The sequence below is a fragment of the Mauremys mutica genome, chromosome 8 (assembly GCF_020497125.1).
Source record: "Mauremys mutica isolate MM-2020 ecotype Southern chromosome 8, ASM2049712v1, whole genome shotgun sequence".
Lineage (NCBI taxonomy): Eukaryota > Metazoa > Chordata > Testudines > Geoemydidae > Mauremys > Mauremys mutica.
The window spans coordinates 63,383,808-63,400,051 of NC_059079.1; the positions used below are offsets into that span (position 1 = coordinate 63,383,808).

Consider the following 16,244-nt stretch of genomic DNA (forward strand, 5'->3'; position numbering starts at 1 on the left):
ACATTTTCAATTCAGGAAAGATTTTTGGGTCAAGGTCTCCGATCACAGCACAGCACAAATGGGTGGTTGGGACATGGGGCTGGGGCAGACCCAGGTTCCAAGCCGCTGCTCTGCCTGATTCAGAGCCCAGTTCTACATTCTGGATCACTCTAACTCAAACATGTGAATCTGATCTGCCCATACCCCAGTCACTGGACTACAGAGTGAGACACTGGCTACGTCCACACTACTGCGGTAAGTCAACCTAAGTTACTCCAGCTATGTGTCTACACCGTGCGGGGTTGACAGGAGATGCTCTCCCGTCGACTTACCTTCATCCTCTTGTTCCCGGTGGAGTACTGGAGTCGACCGGAGAGCGCTCTGCCATCGATTTAGCGGGTCTTCACTAGACCCACTAAATCGACCATTGGTGCATCGATCGCAGAAGCATCGATCCCTCGGGAGTGTAGACGTAGCCTCTGCCTTTCCACTCAGAAATGACCACACTCACCAGATTACCCTGGACCCAAAAAACCTTCCAGAGGAAAACTTAGCAAAAACAAATTCCTCTCCAGGGAATTTTTTCAGCTTCAGTGTAATAGCATATTTCGACCAAATGAAATTGGGTCAAAAATGTTCCAGCCAGCTCTCCTTTTTATTGACATTTTTAAATTTAAAAAAATTTCAAACCATTTCATTCATCGACGACAAAGTTTTTGATACATCCGTTTTTTAGCCATTTTAATGCTGTTTGCTCATACAAAAATTGAAATAATATTTGATTAAAATAATTGTGAATAATTTATTTAAAAAATTGAAACATGGCTCCAGTTTGAACAATACTTGAAAAAAAAAAACACCTTTGAATTTTTTCATGAAATTAGTTCAATTTTTGACCCACTCTAGCGTGCACCTTGAAGAAATAAAAGCAAAAACGCACATTTACACATACACCCCCCCCTTTAAGATGTTAAAGATCTTGTCAATGTTGCCCCTCCTGCCAAGTGATGGGGGTTCTGGGGGTCTTGCAGGTCAGCTTCCAATGGAGGAGAAATTGGCAAATGGAATTCAGGCCTAGCCTAAGTGTAACTTGCTTTATTTATGTATATACACCAATCCCGGAACAGAGGTGGTCAGAAACAGCATGCAGGCAATGGATAACTCCAAAGCATGGGAGTCTTTGGAGCCATGGTTTTGGTTTGGTCCGTTATAGAGATGAAGGGCCATTTGCAAAATTTAGCTCCAAATTCAAATACCCCTAGAGCAGTGGTCCCCAACGTGGTGCCCGTGGGCCCCATGGTGCCCGCCGGGGCATTTATGTGTGCCCGCCTAGTGCCCAGCAGGGGAGAGAAGCCGTGGCCCCGCACCTGACGGGGACAGAGAACTCAGGCTGTGAGCATGGTGTTCTCTGTTCCCAGCAGGCGCAGGGCCCGCCTAGTGCCCAGCAGGGGAGACAAGCCGCGGCCCTGCGCCTGACGGGGACAGAGAACTCCAGGGCTGCAGGCTGTGGGTGCCAGTGTTCTCGGTCCCTGGCAGGTGCGGGGCTGCGACTTAAGCCAGCGAGAAGCCACAGCCCCACACCTGCCGGGGACAGAGAACTCCAGGGCTGCAGTCTGCAGGCACTGGTGTTCTCTGTGCTCGCGGCTTCTCTACAGCTTCTCTCTTCTCTCTGTATTCATATAATATGTTATATTAAATATGATGTTTTTCATATTATTTAATATACAAATACAAAATAAGCCTTGAAAAACTGTTGGCGCCCGCCACACTCTTCTGAAAACATGAATGTGCTACTGGCCACAAAAAGGTTGGGGATCACTGCCCTAGAGTGTTTTGATGTGCAGGTTTGATTCCTGATTGTACCCAGCTCCGCTTTCTATCTCAGTCATTTTTCCCCCAGTTCCTGTGAGGTTTGTTATCGTAGGGCTGCTTTTAACTCTAGAGCTGCTGAAATTGACTTTTCTTCTTTTAGAGAAAATGCTTTGAGCATGTCTGAATCCTCCTCTTGTTATGGCTCAGCTCAGTTTGAAACACCAGTAGAAGGGAAGACCTTTTCCAGCCTGCAGAGCCATAGCTCTTTTGTACTGAGAATATAGGCACATGACAGCCAGTTTACATCCTTCAGTGGATGGGCACACTTTGAATCCATGAATTAACACAGGATAAAGCTCTAGCATGTGTTCTGTCACTTGTGATGTCCCTGTGTTCTCTGACTGTGCTCTAAACCTGAAATGGTGACTTTGGCATTGCTTCAGCTTGCAGCAGATGAGTTTGTGGAATGCAACCCCCAGGCTGGCAGGTCGTCTGTGTAAAATGTGTCAAGCATCCATAGCCTCCGTATCCATGAGACCCAAGCACGGGCAAATGGCAGACGTGTATGCTCCAAACATCAACCCCTCCTCTTGCAACATCTGCAGGACTTGTTCAGAGACACAGGTGTCTCTCGCATCCCTCCGGGGCTTTACAAAGGGAGCTTGGCGCAGCCAGCCTGCTCTCTTCTGAGTGCACTGCCTGCTGCGTCTAGGGAGCTTTCCTTTGTGCAGGTCAGAGTGCACATTCCAGGCAGGATTCAATGAGGAAAACGACAAGCTGCCACGGGAGCAGATCAGTGTGTGTGCAAGCTCCAGGCAAGAGTGCAGACATGAGTGATAATCCGACATACCAGAGGCAAGGGAATTCCCCTGTTTCTAACACTACACATAGAACAGCAGCATGGACACCGTTCTGTAGCTGGAATTTAAATCCCGACTCCAAGAGCATCTTAGCATTTAGGAAACTGGCTAAGAGTTTGCTGCTTACAGCTTGAAGTGCTAACTGCTTAGCAATAAAGCATTGTATCCATCAGACAATCAGAGCATTAATTGCTCAGTGGCTGGTGGAGTTCCAGTCCACAGTGATGGTGATTTGTGAATAAAAGGCCCTTTCCATGAAAGTTCTCCTCTTAAACCAAAAACATTTTCAAATCCCAATTTTTTTTTACCAGTTTTCAAAAATTGCTTGAAAAATCTATTTTATTTTCCATGAAAAATGTCAAAGATGAAGAACATTTTTCGGTTTTCCCAAAATTTTTCCAGTTTTCATTGAAAAATCAAAAATAATTTCCCCTCATTTTCGAAAACCAAAATTTTTTCCAGGGTTTTGCTTTTTCAACAAAAAACAAACAAAAAATTATTAAAAATGGAATGTTTCTAGTGAAAATTTCTGTGTTGTGAAAAAGTCATTTTTCACTAAAAAAAAGGGGGCTTTTCATGCCCGTGGTCAATTTTGAACCATCGCTGCACATTGCATTGGCAGATGTGCCCGCCCCCACCATAATGAGGATTGAAGTACAATCCTGTTTGTGACTGTGGAAACGGACTGTAAACTTTTGAACACCTCATCAACCAATGGTTCAAGCAGTGATAGTCCTGCGATTCTTTTGCCATCCAATCCGCGTCACCCGAGGCAATTAATTAGATCACCAACCTAGACTTGACGATCTGACATTGCTGTTTTTAAGGAATGAAGGAGAAGACTGGAAAAAGGTTGACCACTCCTGTTCCCAAGAAACATTCTGCGTGACAGAGGACTCGCCCCCATGAATGGACGGTAATAAACCCAAGTGTACTGAGCCCTAACCTCATTCAAAAAGTGGAAAGAACAAGAGAAATTCCAGCAACCCTCCCTCCCTGGGTGGCTTTCTCCCACCAGGACACTGAGCAGAGGAATTCTTTATGGTTTTAAATGTTATGTGGGGATGGGTATCACGATTTTTTCCTCTCTTTTGCTTCACTCATAGATCACAACAGCAGCAAAGGGCACAGGTAGGTTTAGCCATCAATGTCTTTGGAGCTTGGTTCCTGCATATTAAGTGCAATGATGTGTGATATTTGGGACAACTGCTTGAATCCAAATCCATTAGCAGCCTGCCTGCTGAATCCCTGAAGTCCAGCTGTCTCATTCTGTTAGAGGGAACACAAATGAAGTGCACTTTTCAGAGTTGCTAACTCGACATGACAGGTTAGATCTGCTGCCCTGATCAGAGAAGCTGCTTCTGGATTTATCCTAGGCGCTGAAGAAAGGACTCAAACTCCCTTTTTTCCCCCTGTGCAATAAAAGTTTGACAGTAGCTCTGCCCCAGTAAAGTAATAGCAGCAACTTTCATCCTGAAATATCCTACTATACAAATATAATCATTCACTCATCACTGAAATGCAGTCACATCTGGGGTGCAGGCCAGCAGCTGGTTAAGAATGCAAGGCTATAGAAGTATTTGGGCCAGGAAGTGCAGAAGACTCTTCTACTTGAAATTACAGATGGAATTTAGGCAGGCAGGATGAAATTAACCAGGATGCAATTTGACCAAGACACTATGGCTAACACACTTATGGGTGGAACAATATTCTCATGGGCTTCCAAATTCAAAGTGTGGGGCAGTAGGAAACACAGGTCTGGAGTGTCCCTATTCTTACACACTGGTTTCCACTCACACAAAGTATCCACCTTAACCCACACCACCGTCTTGCTTTCCCCAAGGTCCCTGATGGCTCTGCCCCTCCCCAAAACCCCAACTCCACTCCCAGCTGGATGTCTGGCCTTTTATGGCAGTAACTGTCAAAAATGGCTCTCCTGGCTCTTCCAACATGTTTCGCCCTGGGCCACGCATCAGGCAGGTAGCTGTGTGTGCAGGTCCAAAGCAGTGTCCAGTCACTTCCCCCTCATTCCTTGTCAGTTGCTGGAGCGAGCTGAAGTTCAAGAGGAGATGCGACTTGCTATCCCTCTGATGCATCCTCTGCCTGTCCCTCCTCATGCCAACAAACCCCTTGGGTGGGATTCTCCCCACTACTGTAGAGTAGGTCTGGAAGAATCCCTGGATGCCACTACTCTTCTGAAAGGTACCATGGGACTTCCAAGAACCTCGAGCCATCAGGACCATCACTCCACAGCTCATCCCAAAGGTGTACGGAAACCATCGGCAGCTTTAAATCAGCATTGCTGCCATAGGAATGGCACCGAGCTGGCTCAGCAGGGTCAAGGATCTGGCCCCATATGTTTATATTCTAACACTTGGATGCTATTGTTAGGAGTAGAGCTAGTTTTATTTAAAAAAAAGGAAAATGCAGAAATGTCACCATTGGGTCCCTTTCTAGGCTTGACAGAACAATTTCATTTTTTTCTGATTTTTTTAAATTTTAATATGGACTAAATTCCTAATATTCCCTTTCCCCTCATCTTTTTGCCTCCCCACCCCACTGAATATAATCGAATTAATAATATCCAGGTTTGCTTCTTTTTTCCCACTTTTTCATTTGTGCTCTTGCCATTCTCTCGCTGTTCACAAATTAAGGCCATTTTGAAAAAGCGACAGAGGAACAAAAGGAAAAAAGAACCCCAGATATAATTCATCCCACTGCATTCTGCAAGAGAAAAGGGGGAAAGAACATATTGCACATTTTTACATTTTGACTAACAACATTTAAAATAAAACTAAAGTCTGGGGTTTGGAAAATGGCCATTTTTCATGGCGGGGGAGGGGGAGAGTTTTGACATAAAAGATTCCCAGTAGCTCATGTTAGAAGCAACTTAAAATTTTGCATTTCTGCAGTAATTTGCATTTGAGGCTCTCAAAACACTATAGAACAATCTAATCCAACTTGTCCTTGTTTTCTGCAGTCATGTTCCCTGTACCACCTCCCTCGGGAACCGTTTCTACCACCTGCTTTCTCTTACACTTACAGACATTTACCTAATATGCAGCCTAAGCTTCCCTTTTAGTTTCAGGCCATTAGCCTTTGTCCTGCCATCATCTGAGCATAATTCTCTTCTTCCATTTATGTTACCTTGAAGCTATTGATACACTGTTATCCTGTCCTGTCCTAGAGCCCTCTCTTTTCTGGACTATACAAATGTAGCTTCCTCATCTTAGCCTCTTGAATCTTTATATTATTTTCCATGCCCTTATTTTTAGTTGCTTCACACACACAATATTCTAGCAGTGGTCCCAGCAACGATGAGGCGAGAGACACAACTGCTCTCCCAATTTTTACATGTGATTCTACTGTGGCCTCATGGCTAGGATGCCAAGACTTAGGAGACCTGAGTTCTAATCTTGGCACTGCCACTGGGTAACCGTAAACATGTCACTTTATTGCCGTGGGCCTCAGTTTCCCCATCTGTAAAATGGGGACAATGATACCAGCTTCCTTTGTCAGGATCTAGGTATGATTACACTGGTCTACAATTTTTGAGAAGTCGTCTGCTTCAGAGATAAAATGTGCTATTTATTATGTATTTTGATGTGCTGAATTCAAATATGACAATTAAAACAACTGATTGGCTACCGTTTCTAAGATATTTAAGATTTTACATTTTATGTCTATGTATATTGTGTAGATAGTAGAGTTTTAATCATAAATTGTAAACCTAGGTCTTTTCATGTGTTTATGGTTGCTTTACATGATAATATTTCACCTGTCCTGTTTATGTAACACTTTAAAAATCAGCAAAAGGGTTATATAAATAAAATTTATTATGAAACAAAAGGCAAAAAACTATTATGTACATAATTTAGTCCTATTCAGTGTCTACTCGGCGCTTCTTGGCTTGTCTCTTGTATTCATTAAATGGAGCATCTCTTGTCACTGTCCAGCAATAGTCTGCAAGCATTGATGGGCTCCATTTGCCCTGATAGCGTTTCTCCATTGTTGCAATGTCCTGGTGAAATCGCTTGCCGTGCTCATCGCTCACTGCTCCGCAGTTCGGTGGAAAAAAATCTAGATGAGAGTACAAAAAATGTATCTTTAGTGACATGTTGCAACCAAGGCTTTTGTATGCCTTGAGGAGGTTTTCCACCAACAACCTGTAGTTGTCTGCCTTGTTGTTTCCGAGAAAATTTATTGCCACTAACTGGAAGGCTTTCCATGCCGTCTTTTCCTTGCCACGCAGTGCATGGTCAAATGCATCATCTCGAAGAAGTTCACGAATCTGAGGACCAACAAAGACACCTTCCTTTATCTTAGCTTCACTTAACCTTGGAAATTTTCCACGGAGGTACTTGAAAGCTGCTTGTGTTTTGTCAATGGCCTTGACAAAGTTCTTCATCAGACCCAGCTTGATGTGTAAGGGTGGTAACAAAATCTTCCTTGATTCAACAAGTGGTGGATGCTGAACACTTTTCCTCCCAGGCTCCAATGACTGTCGGAGTGGCCAATCTTTCTTGATGTAGTGGGAATCTCTTGCACGACTATCCCATTCACAGAGAAAACAGCAGTACTTTGTGTATCCAGTCTGCAGACCAAGCAAGAGAGCAACAACCTTCAAATCACCACAAACCTTCCACTGATGTTGGTCATAGTTTATGCACCTCAAAAGTTGTTTCATGTTGTCATAGGTTTCCTTCATATGGACTGCATGACCAACTGGAATTGATGGCAAAACATTGCCATTATGCAGTAAAACAGCTTTAAGACTCGTCTTCAATGAATCAATGAACAGTCTCCACTCATCTGGATCGTGAACGATGTTGAGGGCTGCCATCACACCATCGATGTTGTTTCAGGCTACAAGATCGCCTTCCATGAAGAAGAAGGGGACAAGATCCTTTTGACGGTCACGGAACATGGAAACCCTAACATCACCTGACAGGAGATTCCACTGCTGTAGTCTGGAGCCCAACAGCTCTGCCTTACTCTTGGGTAGTTCCAAATCCCTGACAAGGTCATTCAGTTCACCTTGTGTTATGAGGTGTAGTTCAGAGGAGGAGGATGGGAGAAAATGTGGGTCCTGTGACATTGATGGTTCAGGACCAGAAGTTTCATCCTCTTCCTCGTCTGACTCAAGTGAGAATGATTCTGGTGCATCAGGAACCAGCAGTCCTTCTCCGTGGGGTACTGGGCGTATAGCTGATGGAATGTTTGGATAATGCACAGTCCACTTTTTCTTCTTTGACACACCTTTCCCAACTGGAGGCACCATGCAGAAGTAACAATTGCTGGTATGATCTGTTGGCTCTCTCCAAATCATTGGCACTGCAAAAGGCATAGATTTCCTTTTCCTGTTCAACCACTGGTGAAGATTTGTTGCACAAGTGTTGCAGCATATGTGTGGGGCCCACCTCTTGTCCTGATCTCCAATTTTGCAGCCAAAATAAAGGTGATAGGCTCTCTTAAATATAGTGGTTATACTGCGCTTTTGTGATGCAAAAGTCACTTCACCACAAACATAGCAGAAGTTATCTGCACTGTTCACACAAGTACGAGGCATCTCTGCTCACTTTGGCTAAACAGAAAAACTATAGCCAATCAACAATTTTAAGCATCATTTTCGTTCTCTGTGACCCAGAATTAGTAACGTTTGACTACATTTATTTCAGAAGCATTTTGGCTGTAGAGCAGTGACAGCCAAGAATGCAGTGGGGGTTCAGATAACACCCTGGGAAGAAGGTTACAGTTATGATCCTTGTTTCAGTGACAAGAGTGACTTGCCTAAAGTCACACAGTGCATCAGTGGCCCAACCAGGACAGTGACCTGAGAGTCCTGCCTCCCCACCCCTCCACTAACAACTTAACAATACTCCCTTTGCCAGGCTGAAGAGACAGAGCAGGGTGCAGCTGCGTAACTACAGAGTCACAGCTGGCAGCACTGGCATAGCACTGCAGAAAGTGACCCAGGACAGGCTGGAGTCAGGGATAAAGAAGTATATAGCTGAAAGACACCAGAGGACTTAAACCTTCTCTGTGACGGACTGTGGGGCTGTTTGGTGTGTAGGTGACAGGGCTGTGTAAATGGTGGGTGCATGAAAAACCCCAATGGCTTAGCAAATTCCTTCCCCAAGGTGTTGGGGCCCTCTGGGGACTACTCTGTGATAGATTGTCCTTGGCCCTGGGACAGGCATGGCTTAAGGAGGGTAGGCAAGGAGCCATGCCCCAGAGCCAAGAGCAGCTGCAGTGTCTGCATGCAACAGACAGCAGAAGCTGCTCTCTCCTAGCTATCGGGGGAACGGGGGCACAAATCAGCCAAAGGTGCAGCCCCCTTAGTGTAAGGCCACTGGGCCTGATTCTCCACAGCATGGCTCTAGCACACTGATGTCATGCTGTCAAGATCAATGGAGTAACACCAGCATGTCACCAGGGTAGTGCTCGGAGAACGAGGCCCAGTCTCTTCAGCTGCGTTAATCCTCATTTCCCCTGATCTGAGCGCAGAATCCCCCCTGCATCTACTGGGGATACATGACGTGGTGGAGATGAATGAAGTGTTACTGGTGCTACTTCGGGATGGCGTGCACAACTCATCACTTGTGAGTGACACGGCCACTCCAAACACAGGCTAATAAAATGCATAAACCGTGCCCAAGCCATGTCCTCACCTCCCTCCGCCCCTCAGGCCTCAATCCAGAAAAGCACTTAAGCACGTGCTTAACTTTAAGCATGTGCTTAGCCCCATTGAAGTCAATGGAACCAGAGATTGGGCGGGTGGGGCAAAAAGAGAGGAACCTAAGCGTATAGCCCAGTACAAGGCCACTTGTGCCCAGCTGTGCCTTTCCTACTGCTGATATCTTGTGTACAGGAGCCTCATAGTAGCTGCTTGCCTGGGAGAATGTGCAGTGGGCAGGTAAATGTAATGCTCTCTTGTGTCACTCAGCAGCATTTCTCTCCCTCTGCTGCCTGGCTCTCTGGGATTGCTCCTTCATGACCTGTCCCTGGTGCTGAATATTAACCCCAGGCTAACTCCAGCCAGTCATTTTCACTTATGCAAAATACCCTGGACCTGGTTCTCAGTTACTTTGTTCCTGCACTTGAGACAGAGAGGGAGGTCTCTAAGCTACCTCATATTCTGGAACTATGTGCACATTTGATCCCTGGTGCAAATCAGAGGTGCCTCAGGGCTGCTGGAATGTAAACTGCTTCCCATGACTCCCTATAAGCCCTGGGAAGCAGAGAATAACCACAGAGCACTGCACTGCCACTGCACGACCAATCTACCCCCTACACTGGGGGCCAGGAGTCAGCGCTGGTGTGGAGCTCTTAGGCCAGCTCTGAGGATCGGGAACCCTTAGGCCAGGGAGGTTCCCTGCACTGGGATTTTCTGAGGGGGGTGTTGATGGTCCCTTTATACTCCCAGAGTGGCCTAATGGGGCCTTAGTGTAACTGGGAATCAGACCCACCACTGTTGGCATTAAGTTGGGAAGCCCAGTTACCAAATGGGGTATTTCAATCCACTCGTGGGCTGTCTTCATTGGCATCCAAACATCTCCCAAGCCAATTCAAAGTGCCCCTGGTCGCACCAGAAAACATGTCTTGTCATCTCAGCACAGTTACAGGGATGCCATCATGGAGTGTAGGCCGGAAATAGACAATTGGTTTTTAAATAATAGGGTTCACATGAAGCTTAGTATGATAACAAATCAGCAACACCTACATACTTCATCATGGCTGCCATTAAGCCCCTCACCTGCCAGTTTTAGCCAGGGCATTTATTTAACAATGGACCGAACAAAGCAATCACAAGAATGCTGTAGAGCAGAGGTTCTCAAACTGTGGTCCGTAGACCACCATTGGGCCGCAAGCTCCATTCAGGTGGTTCCCTCTAAGGTGCGCGCCTGGATGGCTGCACACAAGACAATGAAGGGCCACCCACCTAATTAGTGGAGCCGCGCAGGGATGGCTCCACTGATTAGGTGCCTGGTTCCTGGAGAAGATGCACATATAAGGTGAGGTGGTGGCCTTGGGGGGAAATAGGGAGTAGGTGGGAGGGGGCAGTGAGGTGATAAGAGGGGATGGGGGGAATTTGAGATGTGCAGGGCTGTGGCAGCCAGAGAAGGAGGAGACTTTCCCCAGCTCCAGGGCTGCAGCTACCAGGGATCGACAGCCCTCCTTCCCAGCCTCAGATCTGCGGTGTGGGAGAGAAACCCCTTCTTCCCAGCCCCTGTTCGGGGGCTGCAACAGCGGAGGAGAGAGGGCACATCCATTGCATTAGAAAGGTACGACTACTGATATTCAAATATGAGTTGTGTGCTCTTATATGTAGAACAAAAAACGTTAATTATTATTAAGGTTTCTTATATATAGCGCTTTTATCCAAAGCACTTTACAATAGTTAGTTAACAGTACAAACAACATTTGGAAAGATCATTAAGTGGTCCACTGAGATCCTCAGCAATTTTCAAGTGGTCCGTGAAAAAAAAAGTTTGAGAACCACTGCTGTACGGTTTGATCCTGCCAGGGCCAATTATAGGCACATAACTAAAACAGGTTGAAAAAGATAGAAAAAAAAGTTGCAAAATAAAATTCCTGTTTTTGTATTTGAATTTGAAAATTCTAAGACAATTTTTCATCAGTGTTGCAAATTGTGAATATTTTTGACTGTCCCTCTCTAAACAGTATTATTAAACTCAAACACAAGCTGGGTGAAGGTTTTCAAACAAATAGTTTATCAAACCAAAAATGCAGTTTTGGTCAACCCAAAATATTTGACACAAATAGTTTTGCCCAGCCCCAAAATGGCCAGAGGAGGAGGAGGTTCTGTTCATCTTTTACCCCTCCCCTGTGACCAAGAAGCCCAGGGGTTAGCACTGTCAGCCGGGGTGTAGACAACCCAGATTCTCAGCCCGCAGCTGGAACAAACCTGAAACAGAATTTTCTGATTCCCCCAAAAATTCCAAAAGAATTCAGATTTGATTCAACTCAAACTTTTTTTTTTTCATTTTTTTGGAATTGCCACCAAACTGAAAAATCAATTATTCACCCAGCTCTAAATTAAATAGAAAAGGGCCTATTCTCCCTGTCCATATTAATGGGAGTTATTCAGGAACAATCAGAGGGCCTCTTTAGGTCAGATCCTTGTAAATGGCTAAACATGCACAGCTGAAAACTAAGTGTTCAAACTCAGTCATTCATCCCAGAAATATAATGAGCTGTAGCAAAAAGACAGAGTCACTGGTACCCACCTGAGGGCTGGTGTGTGCCACAAAATTCATGCCAGGAGCTGAAGACAGGGAAACAGAATGAGATCCAATGGACGAAGCAATGACTCTGTATGGCGAGCCTAGCGCATTTGCAGGTGACCCTGTTGTGTTCATTGGAGACGCAAGAGTCCTCGAAGCACTCACTGGAGCCTCCATGTAGCTGGGATGGCCATCCACTGAATTCCCTGGGGAAAAGCTTGATGATGAGCTCACCGATGTAGAACTGGTGTGAACAGGGGAATCTGAAAGCACAGGAGAAAAGCTTTAGTAAAGGGACGGGGGAAGGGAAAACAGACCAATATCTTCTCCATATCGGTCATACTCTGGATCACCCTGTTGGAGTGGCTCATGAGTGTGAGTGCCAACCTCAGGGCAGACCGCTACAAACCAGGCCACAAACCTCAAATTGGTTGTGAGTTCTATATTTCGATTTCACCAACCAGGTATCAAGCGTGAACTCCTCAAGCACTCTAACAGCCTTTATAATGGAGTCACAGATAGTCCCCTTGGGTACGCCCATCTGCCTTGTCACCCAGGTGAGCCTGTCTTTGCCACAGATGGACCCTTACACCAAAAATCACAAAAATATTCAGGATCAGTCACTTACCCCAGGTCAATTTACCTCAGATCTCATGCCAAAGACAATACTTGTAGCCAATCCAACAGTAAGCTAGCTAAAGATTTATTAACTAAACCCTGGTCTACACTATTAGTTCAGTATTACTGCATCACTCAGGGATGTGAATAATCCACCCCCGAGCCATGTAGTTATACCAACCTAAGCGCCCATGTAGACAGCGCTAAGTCAGTGGGAGAGCTGTTTAATGAGTGTTTAATGAGGCCTATGCATGAGCTGGCATCTGGTCTGCCAGCATCACACACCCATGGCAGTGTATACAGAAAGGAAGGAGGAGCTGCACTGGTTGAGACCATTGGAGCATTTTGCTGGTACCTCGTCTGGCCTCCCGCCATACCAGACCACACCACTGACCCATCTAGTCTTGCATTTCACCCCTCCTCAACCAAGAGCAGATTGTTGATCCTTCTAATCAGCATCTTTCCTCCTGCAATTCCACATCAGATCACTGGTATCTCACCTCCTGCCATAGAGATCAGAACCTTGACCCATCTAGTCCGTATCTTGCCTCCCATGATACTGTTTGGGTCATTTGTCCATTTAGTTTGGTATCAAAATGCTCCAGTTTCAAGAGTTATTTCAGACTCTTAATACAACCTTTGCTTTGACTATCATGTTGGAAGATATGCTAAGATAATCAGTGCCAAAAAAGCTGGAATTGAAAACTCATGCCAGTTTGCAAATTATATATCATTATCCTCTTCTGTTGAATGAATGTGGTACTGATAAAAGCTCTTTGGTTGACATCTCAAGCTAAATCAGTGCAATGGATTCTGGGTAAGATTTCAAGTTACCGTACTTACAATACCGAGAAACACAGAGTCTGAAAAGTACCTTCATTCTTCTGCATTTAAAACTAGAACAAGTCAGCTGTGTTCCTCTAAATCCAACTGAACAACACAAAAAACAATAAATGGATCTCTCTGAGCTGAACATTTTTAGAAAGTGTGCCATGTTTTGAAGAGGCTGATTGAGTTAGATAACAGTCAAGGGCCTGTCTCCTGAGGGGAAAGTGTTCTTACTTGGAAACCATCAGGGAACAGGACATTTTCCTTATAATTTCTCTTCCAGCTGAAGAATCACTATATCCCCCGCTGCGGATACTGAGGAAGAAATAAGTGAAGTGACTCCCTTAAGGTCACATAGGACTTTGGTATAAGCAGAGCAGAGCAGAGCTCGGATGAGAACACAGAAATCCTGCTTTTCATGCCTTTGGTCTACCTATTAATCAAGACCACCTCTCTTTGCCTTGAAGGCTTCTGTGGTTGTCATTGTATCCTTTTGGTATGTGTTCCTTTCCCACCGGGAAAATTAATCCAAAAAGCAAAAGTAAGAATTGACAAAGACCTTTTCCCCTCCCTGTGCAGAATTAAATCTGAAATGGGTTGATAACAGCAAAATCCAGTCCTCCTTGACTCTGACAAATGTCTTTAATGTTATTCAGGAAGCTGACCTTTTCCCATCTTTATTGTGCAGCTTCCCTCTGAATCAGATTTGATTGTTACTTCAGGTAAAATAACAAACACTGTCACATAAACAACTTTGCAGCAACGTTAAAAGAAGAAAAGCTGCCTTGCCTGCAAAGTCAACAGAAACTAACAGTCATGCTCTAAGCTAGTGGCTCTCAACCTTTCCGGACTACTGCACCCCTTTCAGGAGGCTGATTTGTCTTGAGTACCCCAATTTTCACCTCACTTGAAAACAACTTGCTGACAAAATCAGATGTAAAAATACAAAAGTGTCACAGCACACTAGTACCAACAAATTGCTGACTCTCTCATTTTTACCATATAATTATAAAATAAATCACCCGGAATATAAATGTTGTACTTACATTTTGGTGTATAGTATATAAAGCAGTATAAACAAGTCATTGTATGAAATTTTAGTTTGTACTGACTTTGCTAGTGCTTTTTATGTAGCCTGTTGTAAAACTAGGCAAATATCTAGATGAGCTGATGCACCCCGTGGAAGACCTCTGCGTACCCCCGGGGGTACACAGACCCCGGTTGAGAACCACAATGCCAGCCATGGAAAATCAGTTGTGATGACCTTTCCCCTATGCACCCTCATCTCTGCATTCAGAGTGGAATACTCTAGGCATGAGAGTTCTGCTTTGAGAAAACCAACAGAAGAAATACCACTCCACTGGAAGGTTAATGGTAGGTAATACAGACCACAGATGGGCCAGCTAGATCAGAAAACATTAAAGATGGAAAATCAGACAGCAAATCTAAGGCTGCTCATGCAATGAAGAGAAATGACCACACATTGTGAAATAAGAGTTCAGTCCAAAGCCTTGCTACAGATTTCCTGTGTGACCTTGGGCAAGCTCATTTCACCTCTCTGGGCCTTGTTATCCCCAGCTGGCAGATGAGGACAATAATGCTTACCTACGCCTTACAGGGTTACTGGGAGGCTTAATTCATTAACGTGTGTTAAAAGTATTGAGAGTCTCGCTGCTATAGGAAATGAGTATCTTGGTCTGATAAAATCATGAAATCTATCTATCTATCCAGGTACTTACACAGCCACCATCATTGCAGTATCTGAACCCCTTGCAAACACCAGTGAATTTATCTTCACATCATTCCTGTCAGCTAGGGAAGTATTATTGTTCCTTGTGCATATATAACAAACTGAGGCACAGGAAGATTAAATGACTAATGGCTTGTCCACATAGGGAAACTGACTGGAACAGCTATTCTGAAATAGCTCCCTTTGTGGACTCTCTATTTCTGAATAAAAGTCACTTTATTCCAAAATAATTAGTGTGCTTCCAAAGGGGAGTAATTATTTTGGAATAAAATCACTTCTATTCTGGAACAGAGTGGTCATACAAGCATCTCTTCTACCATAGCTTATTCGAGTCCATTTCCCCATGTAGACGAGCCCTAAAGTCATATAGGAAGACTCTAGGAAAGCCATGAATTGAATCCAGGCCTCCAGAATGCCAGTCCAGTGCCTTAACCTCAAGACCAACCTTCCTCCCTTTCGTCAAAAAAATTAACAAATCAGTTTATACACAGTAAAGCACTGAACATCCTTCACAACACCCACCCATAAATTGTTTTGTTAGGTAAGTAAGCCATGAGATGTGCCAGGTCTGAAGACAGCGAGGAGACAAAATATCTAACATCCTACACTGCAAACACAGATGCACTGCCACTGTTCTAGCCTCTAGGCATGCCTAGATCTGACATGGATCAAACGGATAATGACAATGGGGAAGATCCCAGGTCCAATGTCACTAATGCCTGTTAAGACAGAAGACAGAATACAAATACACATTTCATGGATCAGGGAGAATTCCTGGGGAAAACAAGATTAAAATGGACCTCAGTCTACTGGCTGAAGAAATTGAAGATGGAAAATTTAGGGATAATTGTCAAGTTAGATGACCCTACCAAGGGGATAAATTTCCTGGTGGTCATGCAGAAACCATGCACATTACAACTATGACAGTGCCTAAATCCACAAGACCGGAACAGAGCTGTCAAGCAATGGGATTACATTTGATAAGGTAACAAAATTGACTGATGCATCCTGGGTGCCAGACAGCAGATAAAACTGGACAAAGAAAGGTCACTGCTAACCACAGTTAATACTCCACATGTAGAGCTGGCTGGCCTTGTTCAAAGTAAATGGGATGAATTTTTATAAAAAAAGACTGTTTTTTCCACCCAA

The 16,244-nt window shown here is 44.5% G+C and overlaps 1 protein-coding gene across 3 annotated transcripts in view; it reads right to left on the minus strand.

The window, feature by feature from the left end:
• The window catches only part of RXRG (retinoid X receptor gamma), a 111,265-nt gene that overhangs the window by 21,512 nt on the left and 73,509 nt on the right, over window positions 1-16,244 (minus strand). For all 3 annotated transcript variants that reach the window (XM_045028129.1, XM_045028130.1, XM_045028128.1), the window contains exon 2: window positions 11,903-12,162. In XM_045028129.1, coding sequence (XP_044884064.1) covers window positions 11,903-12,162 — 260 coding nt within the window. The remainder of the gene's footprint in view (window positions 1-11,902; window positions 12,163-16,244) is intronic.